This window comes from Eptatretus burgeri, chromosome 1 (assembly GCF_056783735.1).
Source record: "Eptatretus burgeri isolate ZD-2024b chromosome 1, Ebu_testis_v1, whole genome shotgun sequence".
NCBI classification, from domain to species: domain Eukaryota; kingdom Metazoa; phylum Chordata; class Myxini; order Myxiniformes; family Myxinidae; genus Eptatretus; species Eptatretus burgeri.
Window position 1 is genome coordinate 9209841 of NC_140961.1, and position 18131 is coordinate 9227971.

General features: G+C 44.5%; 2 protein-coding genes across 8 annotated transcripts in view; one reads left to right on the forward strand and one right to left on the reverse strand.

The window, feature by feature from the left end:
- FNTA (farnesyltransferase, CAAX box, subunit alpha) overlaps window positions 1-4058 on the forward strand; it is a 104955-nt gene extending 100897 nt beyond the window's left edge. For both annotated transcript variants that reach the window (XM_085871655.1, XM_085871661.1), the window contains exon 9: window positions 2859-4058. In XM_085871655.1, the coding sequence (XP_085727781.1) occupies window positions 2859-3023 (165 nt within the window). In that variant the 3' untranslated portion in view covers window positions 3024-4058. The remainder of the gene's footprint in view (window positions 1-2858) is intronic.
- Window positions 3214-18131, reverse strand: part of FHIP2A (FHF complex subunit HOOK interacting protein 2A) — a 59534-nt gene continuing 44616 nt past the window's right edge. For 4 of the 6 annotated variants that reach the window (XM_085871644.1, XM_085871631.1, XM_085871605.1 and 1 more), the window contains 5 exons: window positions 14573-14663; window positions 12978-13121; window positions 7662-7802; window positions 4511-4614; window positions 3214-4302 (listed from right to left, as the gene is read on the reverse strand). In XM_085871644.1, coding sequence (XP_085727770.1) covers window positions 4197-4302; window positions 4511-4614; window positions 7662-7802; window positions 12978-13121; window positions 14573-14663 — 586 coding nt within the window. In that variant the 3' untranslated portion in view covers window positions 3214-4196. Of the gene's footprint in view, window positions 4303-4510; window positions 4686-7661; window positions 7803-12977; window positions 13122-14572; window positions 14664-18131 lie in introns of those variants that run through there. The other 2 variants (XM_085871622.1, XM_085871639.1) reach the window with 2 other exon arrangements.

Genomic DNA, 18131 nt, shown 5'->3' on the forward strand with positions numbered 1-18131 from the left:
TGCTCCAAGTCTTTCACGTGCCTTTTTGCAAACTCGAGGTGTGCTGTCATGTGTCTTTTTCTCAGGAGTGGCTTCTGTCTGGCCACTTTCCCATAAAGCCTAGATTTGTGAAGTGCTGCAGAGATTGTTGTCATCCTGGCAGGTTCTTCCTTCTCAGCCAAGGAACTGTAGTTCTATCAGAGTGGACATTGGATTATTGGTCACCTCCCTGACCAACGTCGTCCTCACATGCTTGGTGTTGGCTTAATAGTTGGGGTGGTGGGCTTGGGATCCGAGGATCCTGAGTTCAAATCCTGCTTGGCTGTTGATTTAATACCAGGTGGGGTTGATTCTGCCCGTCATCCTTCCGAGATTGGCAAAATGAGTGCTAGTTTGCTGGTATCCTGTGTCGGAGTGGCCACCTGTCCAGGATTTTGCCCAATAGCCAAGGAGTCTGCTTCGGCAGCACCAACGCTCTGAACAGAGTATGGTCCAAATGGATGGATGGTCCTTCTTGCCTGGTTGCTCAGTTTGGGTAGATGGCCAGCTCCAGATAAGAGTCTGGGGAGTTCCATATTCTATCCATTTCCTGATGATGAGCTCACTGTGCTCTTGGGAATTTTCCACACTATAAATTGTTTTATCCCTTCCCCAGATCTATGCCTCCTCCCAATTCTATCTCTGAGTTCTACGGAGAGTTCCTTGGTCTTTATGGTAGAGTTTCTGCTCTGACATGCACTCTCATCTGTGGGACCTTTTCTCGAAAGGTGTGTTTGTTTAGAAAGAATGTCCAATCAATTGAATTTGGCCATCGGTGGATTGTAAGCAAGTTGTGGAGACATCTCAAGGATGAGCAAAGGAAATTGGACGCAACTGAACTCAATTTGAGGTGTCGTAGCAAAGGGGTTGAACACTTATTCCCACAAGACATTTCCGTTTTTAATTAATTAATTTGTTTAAATTTCTTTTAAATTTCACTAACATCATGGGGTATTATGTGTCGATCAGTGACAAAACATCTCGATTTAATCCATTTTAAATTGAGGCTGTAACAACAAAATATGAAAAAGTCGAGGGGTGTGAATACTTTCTGAAGGCACTGCATCATGTCAGACAAAGTAGCTTGAATTTGCAAGCTAAATCAAAAACTTTTAAAAACACCAAACAACAACTACAAGGATTGAGATTTAAAAGAAATCCAAAATGCCCCCAAAAATTAATGCAAGTAATCTCCACCCAAATGGCACCCTGACCTAATTAGGTATGTCATTAGAAAAAAATCCCACGCAAAACGAACCAAATATATATATATATTTTTTTGACATGCACCGAATGTACATGTTGCATTCCTTTTGCGAGTTACAAGATGGCCTGCGATCACTTCACGGTTGTATTCACGCCAATGGGCCGACCCTTTATCCAGTCACCATAATCGATATCACTGGTCCCATAAACTGTGATATCTCCATCGTTATTTACCCTCGCCGAAGGAGAGAGAGTATTGCATTTAGGTCTGGTTGTTTGTTTGTTCGCACAGAACTTTCGTGCTTTTTTTCCACAACCGCTTGTCTGATTGAAACTATTTTCACCACATATGCGGTGACTAATGTATGTTTTAATTATGACGTCATAGATCACGTGGTCTGGCGGCCATGTTGTAAAAACGGAAAGAAAAAAAAACTTTCAACCTCTATCTCTGAAATCGCACCAAGGAAAAAACAAACTTGGCACATGGCAAGTAGTACTCATAAGGAATGTGATTTTTTTTTAAATGTCATAAGTGCCTTCGTTATGATGTCATAATTGCATATGCAGAATGCTACATCTGATCAGTGTGAAAATTTAAGGATCATCTTGGGATGATCCACAGAAAAAAATAATTGATGTCATCGGTCATGTGATTCTGGTTTGTCTAATTAAGCATGTAGTCCATAGTGCTTTTATTTATTTATTTTAACCTTCAAAAAAAACTTCTTAAGTGGCTGAACAGATCGAGGTGAAACTTTACACGTATGACCACCTATACATGAGGAACAAAAGGTTCACACATGACATCATAGGTCATATGGTTTGGCAGCCATATTGGATTTACCCTCAAACCTACAAAATATTGTCCAGAATGGCTGAACAGATTGAGGGGAACTTCACACAAATGTTCCCCAAGCCTTGGGTGTACAAGTTTAAGGAATAATTGATAGGTGACATGGTTTGGCAGCCATATTGGATTAAAGAAAAATATTAAATGTTTTCTCTGGAACCGCTTAATCAATCGACGTGACACTTCACAATTGTGATCGAGTAGTGATGGGGAGTAATACATGTTTTAAATTTCAACTCGATCGGACACATGGTCTGGCAGCCAGTATTATTTAATTTTTTTTTTCATTGAATAAGGCTCATCCGGCTGTTCGTGGATGGGTTTGAGGGTCGACGAGTCGCAGCTGAGATGTGAATCCTATCCAGGTTGCTCCTGATTCCAATGCAGGACTGCACCTCTTTGGTCTTCCTTTTGATTTGATTTGAATTGAATTTATTTAAATCCCATTCTAAATAAAAACGTCATGGGTCAGGTGTCTAATCAAAGCGGGTCGTATTCGTACCCGGTCATCACTGCCAGCAGTCATTGTCTCATTAATTATGTAACACCAGCACACCAACAAGTCCTGACGAGGATCTGAAATCTCCGATTGCTCTTTTTATTGTTTCTTAATGTATTTGTAATTTACATTAAAGTAAATCTCCCAATGTACTCATTTTGAGCATGTTCTTGCTTCACCTACCCTGGTCCAAGTTCCCTTCATCACCTGCACCACGAATTCATCCTCAGTGCCTTGAGATTGTGCAATGTTGGTAACAAAAGCGATTTCCCAATGTTGCAGTTGTGCAAGGAGTTGGCAGAAGTCGTCGACATCATCCGAAGCGAGTACTGGATGTACATTTCACGATCACTCCTGCAACGATTTGGTCCACCTCCCACAAAGGATCCATCTCCGGCATGCCAGCCCACGGCACCTCTCACGGTCAGCTCCCCAGTTGAGGCTTGAGCAGCACTCCCTTCGTCGGTGTTCTGGCAGCTTCACCGTGTGAGGCTTCGTTGGATTTTATGGCTGGAAGTGATTTTGTTTCCTCGTCAATGATGTTTGAAGTTGTTTGTACCAATTGATTTCCATGTGTTCGGCTTGTATTATTACTATTCTCCTGCAAACAGTTGGAGGAGCATTCGACACCAGGACGTTTGTTCACGCATCCATGGCGATAACACTTTATTGCAGGAAAGTATCACATGGCTGTACAATGTTTTCTTTACAATAACTTCTCTGCAATTTTTTTATTTTTACTGTATAACTGCAAAAAGTACCACTCACTCTGCAAAAATGGAGGGTTTCTTTTCGCGCGCGCGCGCGCGCGCGCACGCGCGCACGCGCACACACACACACACACACACACACACACACACACACACACACACACACACACACACACACACACACACACACACACACACACACACACACACACACACACACACGCGCACACACACACACACACACACACACACACACACACACACACACACACACACACACACACACACACACACACACACACACACACACACACACACACACTCTGCAGGCACAAGCCTCAACCTACACAACACTAAAATGTAATGGGCAGTACTTATTAACAGCTATATACAAGTTGCAAATCAGGATGGTAAATCTTCTCAAGCTTTGTGATGCATCATCTTTCACATTCACATCCGAGCTTCAAGCATTGCATCAGTCAACTTCCGGCACAGTTTTTCTGTCATGTACAACTCTTGCAGTAATTCAAAATTAAAATGGTTGCATTTAAAGAAACTATTTTTAAATGTAATTTTGAATAATATGCATTTTAAATAATCAAAGTGCCAAGCTTCAACGATAGGCCTGTTCCCTTAATCACGATGACCGCACGAACCAGGCTGATTCTCTGAACAAGTCTGGAACACCGATTACAAGACGTGTTAGCAATGCCCATGGGCCATTTGTCAGGTCCTGCCATCTCCATCGAAGTGGGTTAAAAAAAAAAGAAAATATTCTCATCTCAACTGTTGTGTTTAACACCAAATGATCAGATGTAATTATTTTTCTTCCACATGATATTTAATTGCTTGCTCGGCCTGCAGCAGAAGGTTCAAAGAACATCTTGAACTGGAATTCCTTTCTTCCTGTTCACAAGGTGCTTTCTGCGTGATGTTTCACAAAAGCAACAGCTGCGAGTTCTTTGCAAAATTCCTCCAGCACGATGACCCCCTCTAATAAAGTGAGGTGATCGATTCTGTAAGCAAAATTCAACGAATGTAGTCAGTCAGTTGGAATGACATTGAACACCCTGGCCCTGAGTGATACATGGAGTATGGCTTTTGCATACCCACATCAATGCAACCAGCCTGTTATACTTTGTGATTTCCTCATTCATTTATTTGTATGAAGGTTAAGCTGAGAGAAAGCAAGTGTCACTTCAAAAACAACTTTCAAACACTTACAAAGAGGTGTCGGGATCCAAACCAACCAGTCGCCTTCGCACCATCAAGAGCCTGCTGTTAAATTCTGGAATCCTTTGTATTCTCACCATCAAATCTCCAACCACCTACAAGGTGGGATTGTTTTAAACAATTCGCATTATCCATGTGGTTTGCATTTCTCTGCCATCCAAGTATTCTGTTGTAAGAGGGAATGGTCCAAACATTGTGAGAACTGACTGACTGCAGTCGACGACGACGTTATTTACAAATGCCAGTTTCTATTGCTGAATTCAATAATTTTAGTTGTGATAAAATTTGCTCCAAAGGATTTTTTTTTAATTAAATTTAAAACTACTCCAACAAGCATTACATATCTTAACTAGAAGGGTACTTGGTAGAGCGCATACCTCCGCCATGTAATGCCTGATCCACGAGAACATATCGGGCCTAATACATTTTTGAAATATCATGCTATACAGTACAACATCGTTTTTGGCTCTATCTCTTAATGGTGAAGAATTACTTAAATTATCTGATCTGGATCTTCACCAAAATCTAATCGGTTCATCCTGTCCTGTCTCCACAAAAACCTGTCCACAAAATTTCATCCGGATCCATCCACAACTTTAAGATATTCTGCACGCAGACAAAGGAGTGAAAACAACCTCCTTCACCTTCCGTGGCAGAGGGAAATATGGAAACATTAACGAGATTTAAATTATTTTCACAAGCAAATTTTCTTTGTTTTTGATTCCAGGAAGGAATGGGGAGGGGCGGGAGAATGTTGAGCCATTGAAATTATATTTAAAATGATGTACTTCTTTAGGGGTGTCTGTGTGTTCCATAAAAAAAAAAAGTGAGGGAATAAGAGTTAAACCCCCCCCCCGGGGGACTGACAGTTATTTCCCCAAAAAGCAGGGTGAAAATGGATTACGAGAAGGGGCTATGCCCCCCCCCCCCTTGAAGTGGTACAGTCATGGGGAGCACAACTTAAGTTAACAGCATGGTCCTTGTGTTTCGTGAACAGTTTGGTCGGCATCTCATGTTTCTGAGAAGTTTTAAAAATAAATTACCTGAATTTAAGATGAAACCCCCTTTTCAGTCTGATGGGGCAGATCCAGATGGGGAGCATGAGACCTTAGTGTCCTGATGCATTATACCAAAGTTGGTCCATGTTGCTCAGGTAGTTGTGAAGAGGAGATTTTAGTGAAAATGAGATTCCCTTTCTCAGGGAGATATGGCCATGAGGAGCACAACATAAGGTTAGGGCATAGTTCCAATGCCTCAAAGCAAGTTTGGTCTGGATCTGCCTGGCAGTTTATGAGAAGATGATTTTTGAATGATATACCAATATTTGGGGCAAAACCCCCCTTTCACCCCCTTTATAAAGGGCACAACTGGATGAGAAGCACAACCCTGAGAGACTATTCAATTTTCCTTCTTTTATACAGATGGACCTTGCATTAGAACAGTCAGCAACATTGGTTGAGAAAATTTATTTTCCCTATTTTTCAATCAGTTTTCTTCAATGATAGCCAATCAACAGCCCTGAAGAACATGCTTGTTGGTTTAAGCAACACCTACAAAACCATGCTGCTTTCTGTTGCAACTTATCAATTTGTCCTTGCCACACACCTGTGTCCACCAAGCCAATGTTAAATGTTAACTAAGAAGCAAGCTTGCAATTCCAAAGCAGAGGGAGCGCTTCAAAACCCGATGGGACACCGGGCAATTCAAAACCCGACGGGACACCAGGCAACCCCAACAGCTCAAACCCAGCAATAATTTAAAACCTGAGCAGAAACCTGACAATCATTTAAAACCCAAGTGTAAAACCCAGCAATAATTTAAAACCTGAGCGGAAACCCGACAATAATTTAAAACCCGAGTGTAAACCTTACAATCATTTAAAACCAGAGTGTAAACCTAACAATCATTTAAAACCAGAGCGTAAACCTAACAATAATTTAAACCCCGAGCGTAAACCTTACGATCATTTAAAACCCGAGTGTAAACCGAACAATAATTTAAAACCCGAGTGTAAACCTAAATCATTTAAAACTCGAATGTAAACCTAAATCATTTAAAACCCAAGTGTAAACCTAAATCATTTAAAACCACGAGTGGAACTTAACAATCATTTAAAACCAGAGTGTAACCCGAACAATAATTAAAACCGAGTGTAAACCTAAATCATTTAAAACCCAAGTGTAAACCTAACAATTTAAAACCAGAGTGTAAACCTAAATCATTTAAAACCCGAGTTTAAACCTAACAATCATTTAAAACCAGAGTGTAACCCGAACAATAATTAAAACCGAGTGTAAACCTAACAATTTAAAACCAGAGTGTAAACCTAAATCATTTAAAACCTGAGTGTAAACCTAACAATTTAAAACCAGAGTGTAAACCTAACAATAATTTAAAACCCGAGTGTAAACCTTACAATCATTTAAAGCCAGTGTAAACCTAACAATAATTTAAAACCTGAGCGTACACCAAAATCATTTACAACCCGCGTGGAAACTTAACAATAATTTAAAACCCGAGTGTAAACCTTACAATCATTTAAAACCCGAGAGTAAACCTAACAATAATTTAAAACCCGAGTGTAAACCTTACAATCATTTAAAACCCGAATGTAAACCTAAATCATTTAAAACCCGAGTGTAAACCTAACAATTTAAAACCCGGGTGTAAACCTAACAATTTAAAACCCGAGTGTAAACCTAACAATTTAAAACCCGAGTGTAAACCTAACAATTTAAAACCCGAGTGTACACCGAAATCATTTAAAACCCGAGTGGAAACCTTACAATCATTTAAAACCCGAGCATACACCGAAATCATTTAAAACCCGAGTGTAAACCTTACAATCATTTAAAACCCGAGTGTAAACCTTACAATCATTTAAAACCCGAGTGTAAACCTAACAATAATTTAAAACCCGAGTGTAAACCTAACAATAATTTAAAACCCGAGTGTAAACCTAACAATAAATTTAAAACCCGAGTGTAAACCTTACAATAAATTTAAAACCTGAGTGTAACCCGAACAATAATTTAAAACCCGAGTATAAACCTAACAATTTAAAACCCGATTCGAAGCCAATCCAGACATTATGCACCTAATTTTGCTGAAATCCAACAACATCAAAAAGAGACTACCTTACCCGGACGATGACTGAGAAGAGCGAGCGGCAACCGGAAGCCATGTTGACGTACGGGTCGAGGACAAACTCGTGCAGGTGCGGGTGTGGAAACAACGCGAGTTTGGAGAGCACAGACGTGATCTGCAGGTTGACGTTGTATGGCTGCAACGCATAACAGAGACTTCGGCTTGCATGTATGACACAGGACTGAGGATAACTCTTCTGCAATCACTTACTGGATGGACATGTCAGCTAATGCAAGCAACTTGTGTAAAAATTTAAAGCATTCAGTACCATTTTATAACAAGCTATCAAATAAAATACTTAACAATCCTGAGTAAAACTTGTCCACATTGAATATCTGGAATATATAGCAGTGTGAGATTTGTACGAATCATACGTAAATGTAATTAATGTTTTTTTTTTCGCATTGTTTAAAAACTTTTCTTTAATCAATCACTTTTCTTTTATTCGATCCTTCTCTTCTTTAATCCATCATCCCCCATCCAAAACCATATGTTCTACCCTCGTTACACCCCACCATACCTCTTTCCAAATCTCCAGTTTTTCCTTTATATACAATTGCTGAGGCTCGTATGAGAGTGAACAAACAGAACATACAACATGGGGAGCAGGACACAGGATGGGGGGGGGGGAGGGAAGGAAAAAAGTGTGGAAGAGACATGAGGAGAGCCGTGAGGGGGGGGAGGGAAGGAAAAAAGTGTGGAAGAGACATGAGGAGAGCCGTGAGGGGGGGGGAGGGAAGGAAAAAAGTGTGGAAGAGACATGAGGAGAGCCATGAGGGGGGGAGGGAAGGAAAAAGTGTGGAAGAGACATGAGGAGAGCCGTGAGGGGGGGAGGGAAGGAAAAAGTGTGGAAGAGACATGAGGAGAGCCATGAGGAGGGGAAGGGAAGAAAAAAGTGTGGAAGAGAGACATGAGGAGAGTCGTGGGGGGGGGGGAGAGGGATGGGGTGGGGTACACAGGGTAAACAAGATGGACACTGCAGGGAATTTGAAGGAGGTGGGTATGGGGTGCATTAGCAGGGATAGAAAAGATTGTAGTTTTGGATGGAAGAAGATAAAAGATTGTGGTGAACAGCTGTTTGAAGATCTGGAAGGAAGAGTGGAATCGAAGAGAGTGTGGGAGTTTGTTCCAAAGGCGGGGGAGAAAAAGAGGAATGAAAGAATGAAGATGAGCAGCGATTCTTGATTTTGGTAGTTTTACCAGAAGGGGGTTGCTGGCGGACCTCGAGTGCCCTGCGGAAATATTGGGGGGGGGACGTATCAGACAGAGCTGGGGGGGGGAGGCTGGAGAGGAGACTGCAGAAGACAAAAAGACCACCGACCTGCCTGTGGTGAGAGTGAGAGACCCAAAGACTCAGCCTCATCGCGGGAGATACCAATGATCTAAAATGCCTTGGTTTCCACAGCATGAAGCCGAGAGAGGTGGGAGCTCACCTTCACTCTTTCATTCCTCTTTTTCCCCACCTTTGGAATAACTCCCTCAATCTGTTCAATCCCATTCTTCCCTCCAGGCCTTCAAAACAGCTGAATACCACCACCTCTTATCTTCCCCCATCGAAATCCTCGATCTTTTCTACCCCCGTTAATCCACCCCAAACCCCCCCACCTTCAAATTCCCTGCTTTCCTTCCTGAAAGTCCCTGTAGTGTCCATCTTGTATTCCCATGTTCCCTGCCCCATCCCTCTCCCTTCCACAGGTCTCCCAATGTCTCTGTTCCCCACTGTTTTGTCCTTCCCACTCTTGCCCCTCTTGTTTCGTGCCCCCCCCCCCGTCACTGTGTGTTGTGTTGGCTCTCATACGAGCCTCAACAAAAAGAAAAAAATCAGCCCAGAGGTGAGAGCAGTACTCCATCAGGCTGTGGACAAAATCTTTATGTAGTCAGGAGCTCAGAGATGCCAACGAAGTACTTTGCACGACGAAGGATGCCCAATCAGCGACTGGCTTTGGAGGCCAGCTTAGAAATATGGCTTTCCCAAAACGCTTGAATGAAAGGACTTCAAGAGGATTGTTGAGAAAGTCGATCGGGGGAGGGGGGGGAGTTCCATGCGGTCCTTTCAGAAAGCCATCGTAAGAGTGAGATTAGTCAGGGTTAAAAGACATGTTCCACGTGTTGGACCAGTTTGTGATTTTATACAGATCTGCAGTGAGCGAAGAAGCTGCTGCTTGCCGGTCTGAGGGATGACAGATGGTACGGCAGAAGGTGGAGTCATCAGTAAAGAGATAAAGATGATTTTCCAGAGTCAGAGAGATCATTGATGAAAATGAGAAAAATAACAGGGCCCAGAACGCTACCTTGAAGAACTCCAGCCTGGACAGGAAGAGGGGGTGAAAGAACTCCATTTAGGGCCACACGGTGACTGCGACAGGAGAGGAAGTCTGAGAGCCGTGAGTGGAGATGGCCTTGGATACCAAAGGAAGAGAGTTTGGTGAGCAGGGCAGGGTGCTAGACCGTATCGAAGGCACGTGATATGTCGAGGGAGATGGTTGTGATTTAATCTCTGGCATTGAGGACCTCCATCCATTGATGGGAGAGCAGAAGCAGCATTTCCAGGGAAGAGTGACCTGGTCTGAAACCAAATTGATGATCAGAAATCAGGCCACTGGAGAAGAGGAAGGATTTAATGTCTGAAGCGATGATGGATTCCAAAACCTTGCTGATGATTGGGAGAAGGCCGATTTTGTCTGTAGTTACAGGGATCTGTTTTTGCCCCTTTTTTATGCAGGGCGGTAATGTTTGCTGATTTCCAAGCAGATGGAAGATGACGTTGAGCAAATGAGAGGGTGAATTGGACAGAGAGAGGGTGAGCAAGAGCAGCCGAGCAGGTTTTTGGGACACGTGGGCTGATGCCGTCTGGACGGGATGCAGAAGCTGAGTTGAGGTTTGACAGCAAGCTCTCCACCTTGTTAGGATAAAAGGACACAGAGTCCAGGGACAGCTGGGTGTGACTGCATCAGGTGGGTACAGAAAGCGATTGCTTTGGGACACCACATTTAGAAGCAAACATGGAGTTTCAGCATTCAGCTTTTTCACGTGCCGTGTCAGCTGTGCGGCCATTTTCGGTAAAGGAGGGGATGGAGGGGGAACACAGGGAGACAGGCTTGAGAGTTCAGACTTGAGATTAGAAAGATGTTCTTTTCTGGCTCCACTCCGAACAGACACACACTTGTTCCGAGCTTTGTGGAAGGAACTGAGATTGTTTTCAGTTGGATTAGCCTTCCATGAGGCGAAGGCAAGTTGTTTCAGGACAACTGCCTCGCCACAAGCTTCTGTGTACCATGGGTGGGAGGAAGGGTAGGACAACCCAAGATGAAATGGGATAAATCTGTGCATGAGAGAGAGCAAGATTCCATGAAAGAATTCCCACGAGTTGATGTCAGAGGAAGTAGAGATGTGAGACCAGTCTAGAAGTTTGATGGCTGCTTGAAGTCCCTGCCAGTTATCCTGAGTGAAATGCCAGACTCGACGCTGAGGTGGTTCTCTAATAACAGCAAGAGAGATGTCTACTTTGACAAGCACGTTATCAGATGAACCGATTAGATCGGAGAAAGAACAGCAGCTATTTTCTTGGAAATTGGTTGAAATCAGATCCAGAAGAGATGGAGTACCATTGGTTGAGAGCCGGGTCGAGAAGTTGACAGATTGGGTCAGTCCCAATGAGTCGCAGAAGTCTTTTGCTGAAGTGCCATGACAGGTGAGAGAGGTACCCACACCCAGCCAACTGGCATGATGATAAGTGAAGTCACCACATATGAGGAAGAGAGAGTTGGGATGAGAGGATGGAAGTTGGTCAATGTTTTCGGTCAGCGAGATGTAAATAGTCATCATTGTTTAGTGGACGGTACAACACACATACAAACATGAGGTTGGAGTGGAGTGGAAGCCAAAGGTATTTTTGGGGTTGTGTGGGAGAGAGGGCAGTGCATGGTGAGTGAGGAATAATCTTTGTTGAAAAGAGCAACTCCACCGCCAGGACGAGGCTCAGGTCTGTCACACCAAGGGGGAGAGATACTCGGGAGTCAGAGACGTCTTGAAGGAGGAAAGTTTGTTGAGCAGAAACCGAGTTTTCTTCTATATCCATTATGTCCATCCCACGAGTCCTCCCCGACCCCTCATTCCTCCTCGCACCCATTATTTGTCCAAGTCTCCCTCTATTTTGTCCTTCAACTCTGCTGTTGGTATTTCCACCGACCCTGTTAGAAAATAAATAAAAAAATAAACATTGGTTGCACTTCAGGTCCAATCACAGAGCAGTGAATATTTGGGATCTCAACCTGGGATACCTCCAATATCAACTTTATTTTCCATTGTTTTTGCTCTTTAAAATGATTCCCTTCCTGTCAAAGTTATGAAATCAAATGCTAATGATTCTGCTAGCAACATATTGAACATCAAGCCCAACTTGAGAAGTCCATTTTTTTAAAGGTTTGTATAATTCTCCGAGTACCGCTTAAATGCAGTGTTGTAGTTTTAAGGCATTTTAGTTGCAGGGCTCAGCATTGTTAGCATGTCCAAGACAGGCAATTTTGTCCCTCAGACAAATTAAAACCTCAAAAAAACAGTGAAGGACGGGTCAATTTTACCACCTGGAAGTTTCATAAACTTGATACATCTTTAGCTCGAGCATAGTTATTTTTTGTGTGAAGAGGGTAACAGAGATTCAGAGGATTTTTTTTAACACCCGAATAAGTCGATGAAAGCTTCAAAGAAAAAAAAAAAGTGTCAGCCCCACATGGTCACAGTACGAATAATTGGACAGGTGCAGTTGTTGCTGTTGGTATTGTGATGACAGCCCCGAGGCATGGAAACAGCCGATCGATCTCCCAAGAGTGCCGCGGAGATCCCCTACAACGAAGATGGTGTACCCCTACCTTCATGAAAAGAGAGACAGAGAGAGCGACACACACACACACACACACACACACACACACACACACACACACACACACACACACACACACACACACACACACGAGAAGAGAGTGGGCCAGGCCACGGGGACCGATTGGCACTGACCGTAGCCACGCTGCCCTGACTTGAAATGGAATGGCTGAAAGGTAAAATCTGAAACCTACCTCCCTCCCATGGACAGGCTGGGAAAGCAAATGATGATTCGCCCTGGGTTGTTGCAAGGCATTGCCATGATCCTTATGTTGGTGGATTTATTTATTTTTCCAATCGTATTGCACGAATCTTTCATCATTTCTGGGTTTTATCGTGTAAAATGAGAACCATCATCCTTATAGGCAGAGGTAAAGCAGTCCAAGCATAACTTACAAGAATGCCTCCACTTCAAATAAGTTTATTGGTTCACCTGGTCGAGAATCCTTGACATGCGGTCGAAAAGGACTTTAAAAAGATGTCCCTCGAAGAACGGTGCTTCGAGATTACACTTCTCCATGGGTGTGGGCTTTGCCGGCCAATCCCACGTCGTACAAGCGGTGCAGCAGTCTCGGAACTGTTTGAAACGAAGAGTTTCGGAAACAAACTGCTATTAACAACTACAGATGATCTTCTAAAATTGTTTACAATAACAAATGAAAATGGCACTCGGTGGGGCGGATACCTACGCCAGGCTGAACAGTTTGTGTGTTGTAATCTACTGATAGGCCAGATCTGCATCCAGAACTTAACCAAAATCTCGGCTTGGTCTTGTCACTTCCCCAACTCATCCACAAAGTTTTGTCATACTCGGTCCATACCTTTTTTTTTTAAAATATCATGCTATATATCGTTTTTGGTGCCATTTCTCAATGCTGAAGAAACACTTAAAAAATTCTCACATCCGGATTCGGATCTTCACGAAAATCGGATCGATTTGTCGTCCTCGCACACTCAACTTCTCCACCAAATTTCGTCCAAATCCGTCCACAACTTTTTGAGATATCCTGTTCCCAGACAAACAAGGACTTCTTCTTGCGTGTGGCAGCTTGGCTGCCGGGTAGCTATCATTTTGTCGAGGGGCGACTATGCTGCTGATACTGTACCCCGACACCAGTACACTGGTACTCGTTTCGCCGACCTCAGAAGGATAACAGGCCGAGTCAATCCCACCTGGTGTTAATTCAGCAGCCAACCGGGCTCAAACTCGGAACCCTAAAATCCTCAGACAGCCACCATGACAACTAAACCAACACCAAGCTTAAACAAAGACTGACGGGTGAAAACACAACCTGCACCCACCTTAGGTGGTGGCGGGAAGAAGAGTCGAATTGATACCTTTCCCGTTGCCAATTTTTGAGTTGATGAAGGATTATTTTGATAAACAATTTAAACGGGTACTCCCACCTTCGTCAATTAGTTTGTGTTTTCAATAGTCACCGAAAAAGCACTTTATCTCCCTTTTAACAATATCTGAGAGTTGAATTGGGAGATATGAATTCAGTGTTGCTGCACGTATTGCTAATGAAACATCCATGTACAACACGCAGCACGTTCCTTGAGGAGTAATATCACTCAAATATGTAGATTGCGTGCTAAGCAGGCTCGAATTAATTACGATGCAAAGAATACAAACAGATTGGTGTAAATCAAGACGGGTTTGTGAACTAATAAGAATTGGAAACGAGAAACATGGGGGAGAGGCGAGTCAGACGTTGAAAGAAAACACAGCAGATGCCGACTCTTCGATGAAGTTCAGCTTTGAATCGTAAATGCTTCATTTCATGGGGAGAGACGAGGGCTGAATTGGTCGAATGAATGGAATACGTTTTAAGAAGAAAAAAAAAAAACCCCCTCCTGAACAATCCTAAAAAGTTTGGGAGTGGGTGAGAATTCATCGGGATTCGCTAAACAATCACAGATTCGTTTATAGTTGCAATGATGCAAATGAAAATTTTTGAAGATAAACAAAAACGATGCTGATGTTGCAGATCCTTGCTTGAAGAGAAGGTACAGTGTTCACAGTACCTGCTTATGCGCATCTCTCAGGTACGTGTCGTAACCGGTGCCCTCGACCTGGTATGAGGACTTGGCTTCATCAGGCACAATGCAGAGAAAACTATTGGGTCAAGGAATGGAACAAGAGAGAATCTCAGCAAAGATGTGGGGAGCCATAAGCCCTGGCTAAGGCTTAGTGCACCTTTGCAAACACCAATGCAAAACATACTGATCAAAAAAAAAAAAACTTAAAAAAAAATAAATAAACAGTAAAACCACAAAGGTACACGGTGCAGCGCAAAGTCTCGCCAAACCCGCACATTCTGAACAAAAAAAACCATTGTGAACTGAACAGGCTACTATTACGGCCCATTTACCCACATCATCCATGCTCCCTGTTATGTCATCTGCATTGCCATTATTCCATCGCCTTTTTGGTTACGAGCAAATACAACTATCGCTTCGCTGACGGGAATATTAATGGGTGGGGAGAAGGAGTGAGAGGGAGACAGGGACGAGGGAGGGGAGGGAGAAGACGAGGGAGGGAGGAAGAAGGGGAGGGGAGGAGAGACGAGGGAGGGCGGGGGGGAGAGACGAGGGAGGGCGGGGGGAGAGACGAGGGAGGGCGGGGGGAGAGACGAGGGAGGGCGGGGGGAGAGACGAGGGAGGGCGGGGGGAGAGACGAGGGAGGGCGGGGGGAGAGACGAGGGAGGGCGGGGGGAGAGACGAGGGAGGGCGGGGGGGAGAGACGAGGGAGGGCGGGGGGAGGGACGAGGGGAGGGGGAGTGACGGAAGGGGAGAGGGGAGGGGAAGGGATGAGGGAGGGGAGTGACAAGGGGAAGAGAGGAGGGTGTGAGAACTTTAAGGTGGTGAGGGAGGGGGAGGTGGCGGCAAGGAGAGTGACATCTCACCATGCACTCTGGGAGGAGAGGGGTGGGAGCAAAAATAGTGAGGAAGAGGAGGGGGGAGGGGGTTTTGGAGCAGTTCAGCATGAGGGAAGGGCCTGCTGGACTTATGTTTGGTATTGTAAAGCAGATAATATGTAAATAAATTATGCCTTTGATGATAGAAGCATGCAGTTTGGCACACTGTTAGAATATACCTGAAGGAAGATTTTTGACCGCAGGTCCATCGCAGATTTGCCCTGTGACAAAAGTGGCCATTTTCCAAGATGGCCACCATCGGCTGAAAGAGTACCTTTGATACGGTACATCGAATCCATTGTCGGGTGATTTATTTGTATTATCTACCTCATATCAGTGGTTTATGTAACTGTACAATGGTAGATAATGCCAAATATCATTGTTGGGGAGTCGTAAAGCATTACTTTTATTTTAAATGGGGACAACTTCACTGGAACGATTGCCTATCCAGCTACTAATCCATCCATCCATCGGGACCATACTCCATGCAGAGCGTTGGTGCTGCCTAAGCAGTCTCCTTGGCTATTGGGCACAATCCTGGACGGGTCGCCACTCCGACACAGTATACCAGCATGCTGGTACTCATTTTGCCGACCTCGGAAGGATGACAGGCAGAGTCAACCACACCTGGTATGAATTCAACAGTGGAGTGGGGTTTGAACTCAGGATCAGAGGATTCCAAGCCACCACCCTTACCATTGAGCCAACACCAGGTATAGCTACTAATGAGCACACATTAATTAAAGGGACTTGCAATGTTTCAGTTTACAACTCAATGTGTCCAATTAATGTTTCATAAGTCTTGTGACCGTTGTTACAGTCAACGCTGTCAGTCAGTCAGTCAGTCAGTGCAAAGTCCACCGCAAAGCAAAAGGGCAGTGCACTGCAGAGCAGCCTTCCAGCCCTTGCAGTGTCCTGTGCAGCCCTTCTTGCAGCCACAACGTATGAGTTCCCTTCAAGCCTGTGTGGCTTCTGGTAGGGTTCTCCAGCATACTTCCCAGCCTCCCTTGCCCTTCTTGTTCAACCCCCATTCACTTGGAGATGGAAGCTCTGGAGCCATGATCATCACCTGGGCCCAGCAGTGACCAGCCTGGTCGGCAGCCTTCTTGATGTGCTGGATGAAAGCAGCCTGTGTAGGAGGCAGACAATAAATTGCTCTGCCTGAGTGAACAGCTGTTTCCTTGCCTTGACACACTCTTGGCTACTGGTGTGATTGTATTGCAGGACCACGAAACACTCCAGTGGCCCCAACCATTCCTCTGTGGATTGTGGGCTTGGCCTAGCAACAAGGCGCAGAATGCTGGGATGACATTGCTGTATGTGTTCCAGGTGTCCCATGCAGTCCTCTTGCCTCTGCCTCCAAAACAGGACAACGTGTCACACCCAGTGAAGGCATTGAACATCGGCAAGGCGACACACCGATCAGGACCCAGTGCTCTGGCTATCTCATGAGTGGCAAGAAACCGGAAGCTCTTCCAAGCACCAAATGCAACCCACAGTTCAGAGATGTCGAGGTGCTGGGCTGATGTTACGGCCAGAACTACAACATTCGTGTCAACTGTGCGTATTGACACTTTGTTGTGTCCTTGCCACACAGCATCTTCTCGGTGAAATTGGACGTGAGTGTCGGCTTCTTGACGGGTGCATTCAGCCAGACACAAGACATCATAGTGATTTGTACAAAGCACATCAGTATGGTATATGGTGATGACCTGTTTGTTGGTGTTGATGCCTGCTGCGTTCATTGCCAGGAAGGAGAACAACCCAGTCTTGTCATCATCAATGCGGAGATAACGCCTGCCAGTTTCCAGGAATTGCACTTGATGGATCGCCACGTCTCTTAACCTCCGAACCTCTCTTGCTGCGAGTGTCAGCCTTCAAGCTTTCAGGCATGTACACATCCCATCCATCCATTGGGACCATACTCTGTGCAGAGCATTAGTGCTGCCTCAGCAGTCTCCTTGGCTATTGGGTACAATCCTGGACAGGTCGCCACTCCGACACAGGATATCAGCAAGCTGGTACTCATTTTGCCGACCTCGGAAGGATGACAGGCAGAGTCAACCACACCTGGTATTAATTCAACAGCCAAGTGGGATTTGAACTCAGGATGCAAAGATCCCAAGCCCACCACCCTATACACATCCCAGATGATGTCTAATCTGGTTAGATGCTGAAGCTGAGATGTGATGTATGGCACAAAAACATCAGTGGCATAATCCTGGAATGTCTTTGCAGTCCCAGGTCACAGCATGTTGATGATGGCATTGCCATCAAGGATGGTGACTTGAACTGTGGGACTGGAGACATTCTCTTTTGCAGGAGTGAGGTCTTGCAAGCAGCACAACAAGTCTGATGTCGTCCCGGTTCTAAGGACACCCATCTGTGACAGTGCTGGTGGACAGGCCTGATTTTCATGCTGGAAGAACTTGTCCATATCACCATTGCGTATCTGGGAGGCAATGTACAGTCTTGAGAAGAGTCAGCAGTTATTCTTCAGGGATGACAGCTGTAGCTGTTTGCTTGACTTCTCCCTTACCGGAGGCCAGCTGTTGAGATGGAGGTTGTTCCGCTTGACAGGATTTGCAATGGGAATTGTTTGGCTGACAAGTCTCTCCTTGACATATGTCTCAGACAAGTCGAGTCCTAAGTTTCTCAATCTGGCA